The 11,638-nt window shown below is 50.8% G+C and overlaps 1 protein-coding gene across 6 annotated transcripts in view; it reads left to right on the forward strand.

Moving 5' to 3' along the window:
- The first annotated feature begins 589 nt into the window (after positions 1-589).
- Positions 590-11,638, forward strand: part of PDGFRA (platelet derived growth factor receptor alpha) — a 46,630-nt gene continuing 35,581 nt past the window's right edge. Inside the window, exons 1-4 of one of the 6 annotated variants that reach the window (XM_061192261.1) lie at positions 590-747; positions 4,177-4,474; positions 6,520-6,722; positions 10,325-10,385. In XM_061192261.1, coding sequence (XP_061048244.1) covers positions 6,645-6,722; positions 10,325-10,385 — 139 coding nt within the window. In that variant the 5' untranslated portion in view covers positions 590-747; positions 4,177-4,474; positions 6,520-6,644. Of the gene's footprint in view, positions 748-1,798; positions 1,929-3,570; positions 3,602-4,176; positions 4,475-6,519; positions 6,723-10,324; positions 10,386-11,638 lie in introns of those variants that run through there. The other 5 variants (XM_061192263.1, XM_061192265.1, XM_061192262.1 and 2 more) reach the window with 5 other exon arrangements.

Genomic DNA, 11,638 nt, shown 5'->3' on the forward strand with positions numbered 1-11,638 from the left:
TAATCCCATTAAAGGATTAGCAACTGCACGGCACTTTCCCTAAAAGACCCCAGGTTCAAAACGACGCAACCGTTCGGAGACCTCTCCCGACGGCCCCAATTATAGTCGGGCTAGGAATTCCTACAGAAGGGACACTTCTCGATTCCAGATTTATATTCTCTCTGGGCATTAACTGCAATTTAAGGTGTTCTTTTTCTTCCTTTCAAAGAAAATACAAAGCAACATAGCTGGCACAGGAAAATGTCCCCCAGATCAGGAGGCAAACTCATTCTGGAAATGATGGGCCGTTTGTATTTTCGCGAACCTCTTTCCCGGCAGAGCATCCACACCTCCCCCTTCCACCCCCCCCACCCCATCTGGTCTGCTTCTCCCCGCCCCCCAGTTGTTGTCGAAGTCTGGAGGTTGGGGCTGGACCCCCTGATTGCGTAAGAGCGAAAAGCGAAGGCGCAATCTGGAGGCTGGAAGATTCAGAGCGCACGGAGTTCGAGGGAAACTCTTATTTTGAAGAGGCCAAGGGGAGGGGGGGCCTTCATTTCCTGACAGCTATTTACTTAGAGCAAATGATTAGTTTTAGAAGGATGGACTATAACATTGAATCAATTACAAAACGCGGTTTTTGAGCCCATTACGGTTGGACCTAGAGTGAGAGAAACAGAGGAGGGGACTACAGGAGAGGACTGAAGGCCGTGGACACATTTTTTGCTCCATATGTAGGATTTTCATTGCGAATTGACATAGGAGGAGAAGGTAAGGGAGGAGAAAAAGGATTTTTGTTTCTAAGAGAAGTCCCTAATCAGGCCCTTTGGGCTACAAGAAGTGAAGTAACTTCACTTAAAGTTTGGGCGATCAGAAAAAAAAAAAATTGGAGTTGAGTTCTAGTTGTGTGTCCAGAGAGTAATTTATTTTGAATAAACTTCACTTGGAGGAAAGATAACTATAGAGTTCGAAAGTCTAGGCATTTAAAAAAAAAACACATTTTCCAGACCTATTTTTAAAAGCAGTGTTTTTCTAACAACTCTATGGCCTCCCAAGGAAATTGTTTAGGGTTACATTTTTGAGGTTTCTTTTGGGATTGGGGGTGGTATTCCTGTATACTGGGACTAGCACCTAGTAATGCTGGGAGTTGGGGCAGAGGTGTTTGCCCTCTTCCTGGCATTGGGTCCTGGAAGGCGACAGGTTTTTAACGAGTATTTTCATTCCTCGCCCGCGGTTTGGCGCGACAGCGCTGTAGCGGGTGGTGTGGAGCGCGGCCGGTGGACGGAGGGAGGTGGGGAGAGAAGAGCGCGGAGTGGGGCGCGGAAGGGGTTGAGGGGAGGGGAGGCGTGAAAGGCTCGGCTGGAGAGGGCCGGACCTTGGGTGCCCGCCGGGTGCACATGGCGCTGACCCAGGGCGCGTAATTACTGGACGGCGCTGCGCCCGGTGCGAGCCGGGGCCAGACTCAGCACAGCCTTGGCGGCTGCGAGACAAGCAGAGGGGGCGCGGATTTGGGCGAGGGTTTGGGGAGCTTCTAGGAGGTTTGTGGGATCAGTGAAGTGCGAGGGAGAGCGGGCGCCAGCCCCGCAGTGCGCTCTGGTTGCGCGCTCTAGCGCGGGGGCGACGGCGGCCAGGGCAGGCAGGCAGGCGGTCTGGAGTAATGACAAACACATTTGGCCCCGAGTGAAGAAGTCATCGTCGCCTCGCATTCCAGCAACTGGGATTTGAGGAATTTCGAACTGCGCTCCAAGGGGCCCTCATTGTGCGCGGTGGTCCCCACCCCCACCAATCTCTGCGCGCCCCCTTCCTCGGTCGAACCGTTTATGCAAAGCCCGGGGCTCTGCTCCTGCCCAGTCCCGGCCGCAGGAAGGAAAGAAGGAAGGTCGCCAAGAAAGTGGAGAACTTCTTGTGGGAGAAGTTAGGGACAACTCGTAACGGAGAGACTTGGTTCCCAGGTAAGACAGGAAGATGGGAGGCGAACTACCTCCCTCGGGGCACCCGGACCCTGCACCCCCCTCGCATGCCCCTTTCCGCGCGGGGATGCGTGGCACTTGCCGCCCGTGCTTCACCCTCTCCAGTGTCCCTGTTTCTATTCCACTCCCTGCGCCGGCCAGAGTCTCTGCCCGCCTCGGAGCTCTCTCCTCGCGCCCCTCCTTCTTCCACCGTCTATCCCCATGGAAATCGGCTTTTACACGTGAGATTAACTTCTCCAGGCAGCGCCAGGGGAGCGGGCGGCGTCCACTTGGCTCGGAAACAACTGGGATCAGCGGTTCAGGTCGGAAAGGGTCTCGGCCAGCTCAGAGTGAGAGGGAATGTGGCTTGACCGGAGTACCGCTGTCTGAGGGGGCCAGGAACCCCGGCCGCCTGGCCAGGTGTGAAGAAGCTGCCAGTAGCGTGGCCAAGCGTCTCAGCCGTGGAGGAAGTGAGGGGCTGTCGGTTCGCTGTCTCTCCCGCCGCCAGAGCGCCTCCCCCGCACTTTGCTCCCCCAGCCCTGCTAGGACCCCAGGATGTATAGAAAGAGTGCCTGGAAGAACTTGCCACTTAAATCCATCTCCAAGGATGAGAGGCAAACTGGGGCTGGAGAGGGAGCGTGAATGACCCTTATCAGGTCCGGACTGCCCCGCGCCCGGCCCGGCCGCCTGGAAAAGCCCCTGGCTTCGCTGTGTGGGAAATGGCTTTTTGGCTCCGCAACCGAATTGCTCAACGTTTTGGACAGCCTCGCCTCGCCGCGGTCGCTCTCGAACAGAACTAGGCAGCTTTTTAGAGCAGGGAGAGACATCCGGGGCAAACGGGGCACGACAACCAGCCGCACAGCTCACCGGACTAACACCCCAGAGACCGGCGAGCCCCGGGGCCGCTGGAGGGGAGGAAGGGGCCCCCGGGACTTGAGCACCTCATTTGTTGCCGCTCTGGCTCTGGTTTTAACATTCCCTCCCATCCCCAATCTCCACCTCCATCTGACCGACCCAGGCCCTGGTGCTGCTGCTTTGCTCCCCTCTTTTCCTTCTCTCTTGCCTTTCTCCTCTCCACAGTCCTTACGGTAAAGGGGGCCCTTCCTCCACTCCCCGACAGGCGAGGGCTCGACCAGCCTCACTGACACCCTAGTGAGTCCCTGCTTCGGGCTCTTGGACAGTCTTGCTTTTGGTTTGACCCAAGTGTAGCTGGACTCCAGGATTGGAGTCCCAAGAGCGAAGGGTGGTGGCGAGTGGGAGATAGACGAGGTGGGAGAAGGCACCAGGAAGGAGCCCTCAGCTGCCCCTCGGCCCTTGCACCAGCCTTTAGACCGAGAGGGACTCGAAACGGAGCCTTGGCTCCCGGCCCCAGGTCCGCTTTCCTCCGGGGACACGGACTGGGGAGGGGTGTAGGGGGAGGGGCATCGGGCCGGGCTTTCCAGCTGCAAACGCGTCTGGCGCCGAGGCGGGCCCGTTTTGTGCCTCCTGGGGACCGGCCGTGGGCGGCGCGCAGTGCCGGGACGCATCCTGGGGACGTGGTGACCGGCGCCTTCCTGCAGACCCCGGTGGGTGGGACTCCCTCTGGCCTCTGGGGAGCTGCGATAGGGTTACATGTTGTTGATGGAAAAGTGGCAATTCAGAGGGGGAAAGCTAAAGGCTTGCTCGGTCGCCGAAAGGTACGGTTCTCAGCCTCCCTTGCGTCTGGTCTTACGGGGTCCGCGCGCAGCATCAGCCAGCGGGGTACGCGAGGCGGGGGGTAAGGTTTGTGGTCTTGCCTCGAGCGCGGGAGGCAGAGTCGGGGCAAATTGCTTTTCCCCACAACACTCTAGTCCAGGCTCTGCCGGTGCTTGTCTTTTGCTGTAGTGGTTCGGTGGCATTTCCTTTTGTTTTAAACTTAACAGTGAGGCAGGGATCCGTTGGAAAAGTAGATTGTAGGGGATGAACGACCTCGGAATCAGGGTGCTTCCTTCCCCGCCTATTGCAGTCTTCCCCGTCCCCGCGAAAGGGGAGCGAGAGGCGCAGGCGGCGCTTGTGTGCTCAGGGCAGCCTCAGCTGAGCAAGCGTCGGGCAAGGGGGACACTGGGGAAAGGCTGGGTTCTTAAAAGCGCAGGAGGCGCAGCCACGGCGGCCTTCTCTGCGAGCAGCTGTCCGCAGCCGTGGCGCTTTCCGGCCCATAGGAGGCGCTAGCGCGCGACTGTAACCCTAAACCCACCCGGTCCTTCTCCCTCCACCCCGTCCGGCCCCCTCTCAGGTCTCAGCCGAAAACAATGCGAACGCCTAGCGTCGTGCCTGGGGCGCAGCGGCGGACGCGGGCGCTAAACCTGGGAGCGAGCGGTCGTTGCCCCCAGCCGCGGGGTGACTGAGCTGCCGAGGACGTGGACCAGCGGGAGGGTGAGCGGCCCGCTCGGTGTTCGTGTGGGCGTGGCGGGGCCGGAGGCCGGACGGTGCCAGCGCGGAACCACCCCGGCGAAGGTGGGCGAGCAGCGGTCCCCGCTGCGCTGTCGGGGACCCGGAGCCAGAGCGGCCGGCGGGAGCGAGGAGCTAGCCGGGTAAGATTCTCGGGGCTACCGCGCCCTCTAGCGGGCGTCCGGCTCGCAGTCCGGCTGTCCGTCAGCCTCCGGCGGTCAGCGTAGCCGCCGGGTCGGAGCGCAGCGCTGAGACCCAGGGGAGACTAACCTCGGTCACCTTGCCCCCTCCTGGAGGCCTCAGATTGACGCCTCGCAGGCACTTTGTGTGCCCGGATGGCGCTGGGTGGGCGAGAGGGGCGGAGGTCTCCGGGTTTGGGTATAAGGGTAGGGGCGTCATAGTAATTAAATGTGGGAGAAGCAGAGGATGTAAAGTCCTGGGCGCTCTTGGGGGGGCGGTGTCAAGCCCCTCGAAAGTTCTCCTGCCGCGCAGGCGGCCTCTTGCTGTTTGTTTTACGACCCTGCGTTATTGTGCAATGGGAACAGTCGTTTCCAATCAGCCCGCAGTTCCCGGGCTGCGCGGCCGTCGCGGCCCGCGCCGGGGGGTTTACGAGGGGTGACAGTGGCATGCGAACAGATTGGGCAGCGCGGGCCCGGCCACGGCGTCGGGACCCCCACCTAGCGCTGCCCAGGTGGTCTCCCTTCCCTGAGCGGGCGGAAACTGCAAGGTGGGGAGAGCGTTGGCGAAACAAAACCCTGAACCGCCCGACCTCCTCCCGAGTGGTTTTTCCTGCTGAACTTTCTAAACTTTTGCGACCTGGGATGGCAGCGCCATTTTCCTGGCTCCCGAAGCTCAGTCTCCTCGGCCGACCCTCTGGCAGGGGTGATGGTGATGGTGGTGGTGGTGATGTCTGGCCTTCAGCGAATTCTCCTGGGGCCCCGCGGAACTTTAAGCCATTTGCCGCAGGCAGTTACCCTATTCCTGTTTCTATTCTGCGGGCTTTGAGCTGAGGTCACCACGAAACCTAAATGTACAACCCAATAAAATAAGAGATTGGAAGTTAAGATTTGGGACATTTTGGCACAGAACTTGTAGCAGCATCTGAGTCCTGGCGAAAGCCGGACTGCCTGTCCGTTGGACCAATACTGCCACCTGCTGGTTTTACTTGAGAACTCCAACGACCCTTTGCGAGAATGGGCTTCGCGGATATTCTAAGCGAGTCGTGGCACCAGGAAGATGCATTTTCCACCCGGTAGGACCAAGTTTTCTTTTTCTGTGAAGTTGCAAGAATCATTGGGCTGACAACATTTATTTTATGGACTTCTGGGAAGTCTTTCGCCTTAGTTGTTAATCCTTTGTATTTACCTAATGAGCAAAGTGCTGACCTACCACATCTGATTATCAGAGCAGACCTGTGAAGAAGATAGGTGGGTTATTTGCATTTCCTTTTACAGTGAAGCCCTAGTGTTGGGGACTTGGTGAGATCAAGTATACTACAAGCTGCTACACCTAAGGTTGTCCCATTAGGTGTCACACCAGTTTGGTGACAATCAAAAGGAAGTGACATTGTAGTCTCCCGTGGTTAAATATCTGGTGCAGGAGAGCAGAAAAGTTTATGAGCTCAGATGGTCCCATAAAATGTTCCCATGTAAAAATACTCCAGCCCCCGCCCATCACTGGAATGTCTAATGGAACTCAAGGAGATAAAAACAGTAAAACAGGCTCTGGTGAGGTGCAGATCCCAGTAAACACACCCTCGCTGAAGCTGCCACCAGGGTAGACCAGCATTTGGATTGCCTGGGCTGAGGTTACAAGAACATTTGTCGCAGGGAAAAAGCAGGACATGTAATTTTCACAGTTAGAATTAACTGAAGAGAGCTGAAATTAACTGAACCTCGGAAATCTGAATCTTGAAGTCATCAGTGGCTTTTGGGACTGTGAGAAAGTCTTCTGTGGCCTCTAATCATGCCAGGGTGGGGTGAAATTCAGTATTCAGTGGCTCTGCAGCGGGATGCATTGTGCAGCTGGTGATCCGGAAGCCAGCTCTCTGGCTTTAGTGAGAAGAATGCCATGCTCTCTCTTCTGGAAATAGTGCCCTTGCATTGCTTGCCCTCTGTTTACTCTCTAGCTTAGCATGTTGTTTTTGACTGTAGAGTCATAGTTAATGGCTCTTTGCTTCTGTTTGCAGGGACAGAGATGACAACCTGTTAAAGAAAGAATAGTGGCTGCAAACAGATTTGTTTCTCTGTTTACATGACTGTATATGTTGGTTCAACTTGAAACAGTCTTGATAACTACACCAGTCTTCACCACATGCGAGTTCAGATCCGATTCTCCACTGCGCAGGTGGTACAGGGCCAGTCAAGTGGCCTCTGGGGCCTGACTGTCTCAGTAAGTAGAAGCTGCAGTAGCCCCTCTGATGTCCCTCTCATCTAAAACATTTTTGGAGCCTGCAGAAAAAGAGGCAGTATGAAAACTAACAGCTGCAGTTTCTGAAGCCCTTTCAATTAAACTATAGAATTTAGTCTTTATAATAATGCAGTAAGGCAAGCCAGCAAGTCAGGTGTTCTTAGTCCTGGTTTACAGAAGAGACTGAGATCCAGAGAGGTGGCCTAGGTGTCAGATGTGGGATCAGAGCCTGCTTTAATGCCATTTCTATCATATCTTCTGAGAGAAGGAATGAAGGACCAGAGAATGGGGGGTGGGAGGAGAGACCACACTCATTTGTCTGAGAGTGAACACGGAAGAGATCTCTTTTCTCCAGTTGTTTCTCTAACCTGTGGCAACGAGTTGTGAGTATAGAGGACTGAGACTGAAGTCCAGCACACGGCTGGCATGAGAGAAATGATTATGATTAAAAAAAATGTTTTTTGGATGAAATCCATTGTTCCTCCTTGCAAAGTGATTTGTTCTTGCTGACTCATAACATGCTGTGTTTCTCTGAACCTGTAACCTCAGTTACTTATATTTGCATGTCCAACTTTTGGATGAGCTCTAGGATAGGGGTTACCGATTAAGGATGAACATTTACTCCCAGAGTAGAAAAGCCCTGGAAATAGCAACATGACTCCTAGAGATTCTCACTCCAGGACCAATAGGAAGGGAAGCCTCCGTTCTTTCCAGTTGTTTTCCATTACCTCCCTGTAGGGCTAACAGTCTGCAATTATTCACAAGTAAATTGTCTGAGTTACAGACGAGTAATGACACGAAACTTCACAAATATGCCTAGATTTCTAGCCAGGGGACCACTCTTATCAGAGAAGGGAGGTTGAAATCATAAGTAAACACATGTTGATTTTCAGTATTTGTATCATTATCGCTTGCTCTGAGGCCCTGTTTTCATTGCCCACTTTGTATGTCAGTAAGTAATCCTCCCTGGCATCGGGTCCCCCATATCTGGATGCACAGAAGGAAGCATGGTGGGGCCTGGCCAGGGCAAAACGCTCCTCAGAGCCTGCGCTGTAAAAGCAGTGAGCCCCTTTCTTAAGCTCGGGAATGCTTTAAAGATGCATCATTGGCAAGCCCAGCTAAAGGAATGCAGGATATAAATGTGATAAAACCCAAGACATCAAGCTGGCTCTGGAGGGCTCCTTTGAAGTTTGCTAAGTGGATTATCAGTGGGAGGCTGATATTTATATGTACAAACACACAGGCCGTTACTGCTAATTGTGGTAAATCAGTCTGGCCAGCCTGGCTCTGGGGCCCGCTGTGCCCGTCACCGCAGCAGTGAGGAGACCCTGCATCCCTGGGCACACACCAGGATCCTTGGAAGCCGTCAGCCAGCTAGCATTGTGCAAATTGCATTTGGGTTCACAACACATTGTGTTGCTCTCACTGCCGCAGTGAGCAGAGGAGGAAAGCAGGGCCCCAGTTTGCATTAGGAAATAGTTGGGGGTGGAGGGAGCACAGAGGGTTGAAACACTGACCTTCTCTTGAGAGAGAACATATGGTGGATTGCAGAGAGCGTGTTTTTTGCATTACACAGACGTGGTGTTAGAATCCTGGCTTTATCACCAACAGTGTGATTTGGGGTCATTTGCTAAACCTCTCTGAGCCTCAAGCGGCACTTTTTAAAATCAGATATTTCACAGGGTTATTATTAACAAACATGGCATACACATGACAACTTTGGCTTAATAAATATTGGTTTCTCGTTTCTGCTTTGGAGAAAACAGAATTATCATTTTTTTCCTGTCCAGCCCACTCACTGTTACCAGCATTCCATCTTTCACTCTGTCTTTCTTTCACTCTGTCTTTCTCCTCCATTTAACTGGTAGAATTGAATAGGGCAGAAATCTGATGTCTGCAGGTAGGCCAGTTGCCACTTTCAAGCAAGAATACATGATGAAGCGCTCAGGCTCCACCAAAAACTACTAGGCTATTATCAATTGGATCCTCTGCAACCAAAAAAAAAAAAAAAAGAAGAAGAAAACAAGGGCTAAACACAGGCATACATGAATTTCTTCTCTTGTTTTGTTTTTTAGACAGCTTACTCAGGAATCATGTACACACATCAAAGTCAGTGATGGAACAAATTAAGTCCCATGAACTCATTTCCATTGCATGAGTTGGGGTTTTGAGCAACTCGGAGACCCAGTACCTCCCAGGCCAAGGCTTAGGTGATTTTTATGGGTCATCTTAAAGCTTGCGCCCCTGCCCAGGCCCCTCAGTGGAGCCTCTTTAATTGAAACTTGGGTGCTCAGCAGCCCCAGTACCTGCAAGCTCATCGTGGTCGACTTCAGGAAGATCACTTTCTCAGTGACTTCATGTGGGAAGTGAAGGGGGAGATAATAAAATTTGTGGGGTGTGCATGGAAAGAAAAGGATAAAGGAGAGGGGCCTTTTCAGAGGGTGGACCAGAATGGATTTTTCAGTCGTTTTACTGCAGGGCAATATGGGTCCTTCTTTTCATTTTTCCCTCCGTTAATTTTCCTTATCCCCCCTTTCTTGCCCACTGCTTTTCCCTGTTTTGTCTTAGGGACATTCAGTTTCAGTGTCTCTCTCTCTACTTCTCTTCCATTCCCTAGAATTTGTTGCAGGAAATCAGGGTGGAGAACTTTGCTTTTGCAGGTACAGGTACCTGTGTGAAAACGAATCATCCATTGAATTTTATCCTGTGGTTTACTGCATCCCTGAAACACAAGAATTTAGCCACACTTTCCCCTCGCACTTCCTCTCCCTTTTTCACTTCCTTTACTGATCCTCCTTCCATGCCTGTGCCCTCGGCTTTTCTGTGCCTTGTTTAGCTTGACTGTGAATGTAACAGGTCCTGGGAGAACTTGGGCTGGAGGCCCAGGCCTGAGCCTAGTACAGGCCTGCCTATGACATCCTCTAAGTGACATTGGGTTAGTGCAACTTGTAAAACGTCTATACCAGAATGGCTCCTAAGTATTAAGGTATTTGTTGGCAGCCCAAGCATCTTTTACAAAAGTTACCGAGATGTGACCAAGTATTTTCTGTTAGCGAAACACGAAGCAAATGACAACGCATTTTGAGTGAAAACAGCTCAAGTTTAGAAGTTGAGTAAATACATGTGTTTATTTGTTTTTCGCAATCTTTATTTAAATGGTTTAAGAGGAACCGTTCTTCTGTACGTTTGGACATATTCCAAGACAATAAAGTGAGACGTTTTGGAATTTGAAAGCTGCAGGCAATCAAAAAGGGTTTTGGCTTCAGATGGCTCCTGTCATGATCTTGGGGCCGCACAAGGCCATCTGATTTCTGCTTCTTAGGCATCTTACTGTTTTAACTGAATCTTAAACCAGGATGTTGTTGACTAAAATGATGCTGTTAACATAAAATTGATGACTAATAAGAACCTGCTGTATAAAAAAATAAATAAAATAAAATTCAAAAAAAAATAAGTAAAAAGGCAATTTAATAACTAAAAAAAGAAAAAAAAACATTTTCCATAGTGCGAAGCGCAAAGAAAACAAGGCTCACGGATTGTTTTATTGACTAATATTGTTTCTGTTTGACTTTTGACTTTTTCAGTTTTCCAGAACTATGGGGACTTCCTATTGGGCACTCCTGGTCTTAGGCTGTCTCCTCACAGGTATGGATCCCAGGCCTATCTGAGCTCATTGTCCTAGGGGAAATCTTTTTTTTTTCCTAAGTTCTGTGCTCTGTGGGTATATGACCTATACTGTGCATACTGCAAACAGTCCAAAAGAGTAAGAGAAGTAGAAACCTATGGGACATTATCTAGAATGACCACAAACCTTCAGTTCCCTCTGCTGTATTGCACTAATTCCAATTCAAAAAGAATGTTCTTTATATGTGTAATCATGGCGTTGAAATATTGTTAGGAAGAATAGTCTAAATTTGCCCACTGCCCTCTTCCGTTTCCTGGGACATGGGTTTCCAGTAGAGGTGGATCAGGGAAATTCAAGAACGCTCAAAGGAAACAAATAATGGAAAGTTCTCATGTAGAAAATCATACCTGTCTAAAGTTATACCTGTCTTAAGTGGAAGATGCTTTAATTGCTACAAAATCTTAGAATCACCTTTGGCCTTGAAATCGAATTAATAGACTATTTGACTCTTGGGGAAGCTTACTAACTCTTTTCCAACAGGAGGATGCCAGTGGGGCCATTTGTTGAAATATTTATTCGACTTTCTTAGTTTTCATCCAGATATTTATAAATTGCAGATGTTCACAATGACGCCAGTGTTTTTCTAGTCTGAGGAGTTAACTTAAGCCTATTAGTCTCTTTAGGTCTTATCTAGATGGATATGGTAGAACTGAGCGTTATCAGTGATTTAGGAGTTCTGAAGTCCACTCAGTATTCCCCATCTGCAGGATAGTGACCCAGGTGTACTTACCGCTTCCCTGTTAACAAAGCTGATCAATCACAGTGGACACATACTGAAGTTGGGTGGGATTCCCACACCAGGCTCAGAGGGAGGTTAGAGAACATTAATGAATAATTAATTAAGTCATAATATCTCTTCTACCAGTTTTATAGACAGAGGAAGCTAAACTGACATTTTAGGTTCTAAGATGAACTTAAGAGTTTTTGCTCTTGGGCTTGACTATTCTTTTTGAATTGAAATCCACATCCTCCTGCTTTGGTTTCTGGAAGTCATTAGAGAGGAGGCACGCCAGAGGTTTGAGAGGAACGGAAGATGCATACTTCTTGAGCACGAATCTGCCTTGTGTCTTTACTACTGTCTGCGTTCCCTGTCCACAGTAAAGAACGCATGTGTGCTTGAGCTTATGCTATCTTGGGATACTTCATGGTCACACGTAAGAGTCTAAAATATGGAGTTGGAGTCAGACGTCCTCTATCCATTGGAGTGTTTGGA

Source organism: Eubalaena glacialis, chromosome 5 (assembly GCF_028564815.1).
Source record: "Eubalaena glacialis isolate mEubGla1 chromosome 5, mEubGla1.1.hap2.+ XY, whole genome shotgun sequence".
Classification (NCBI taxonomy): domain Eukaryota; kingdom Metazoa; phylum Chordata; class Mammalia; order Artiodactyla; family Balaenidae; genus Eubalaena; species Eubalaena glacialis.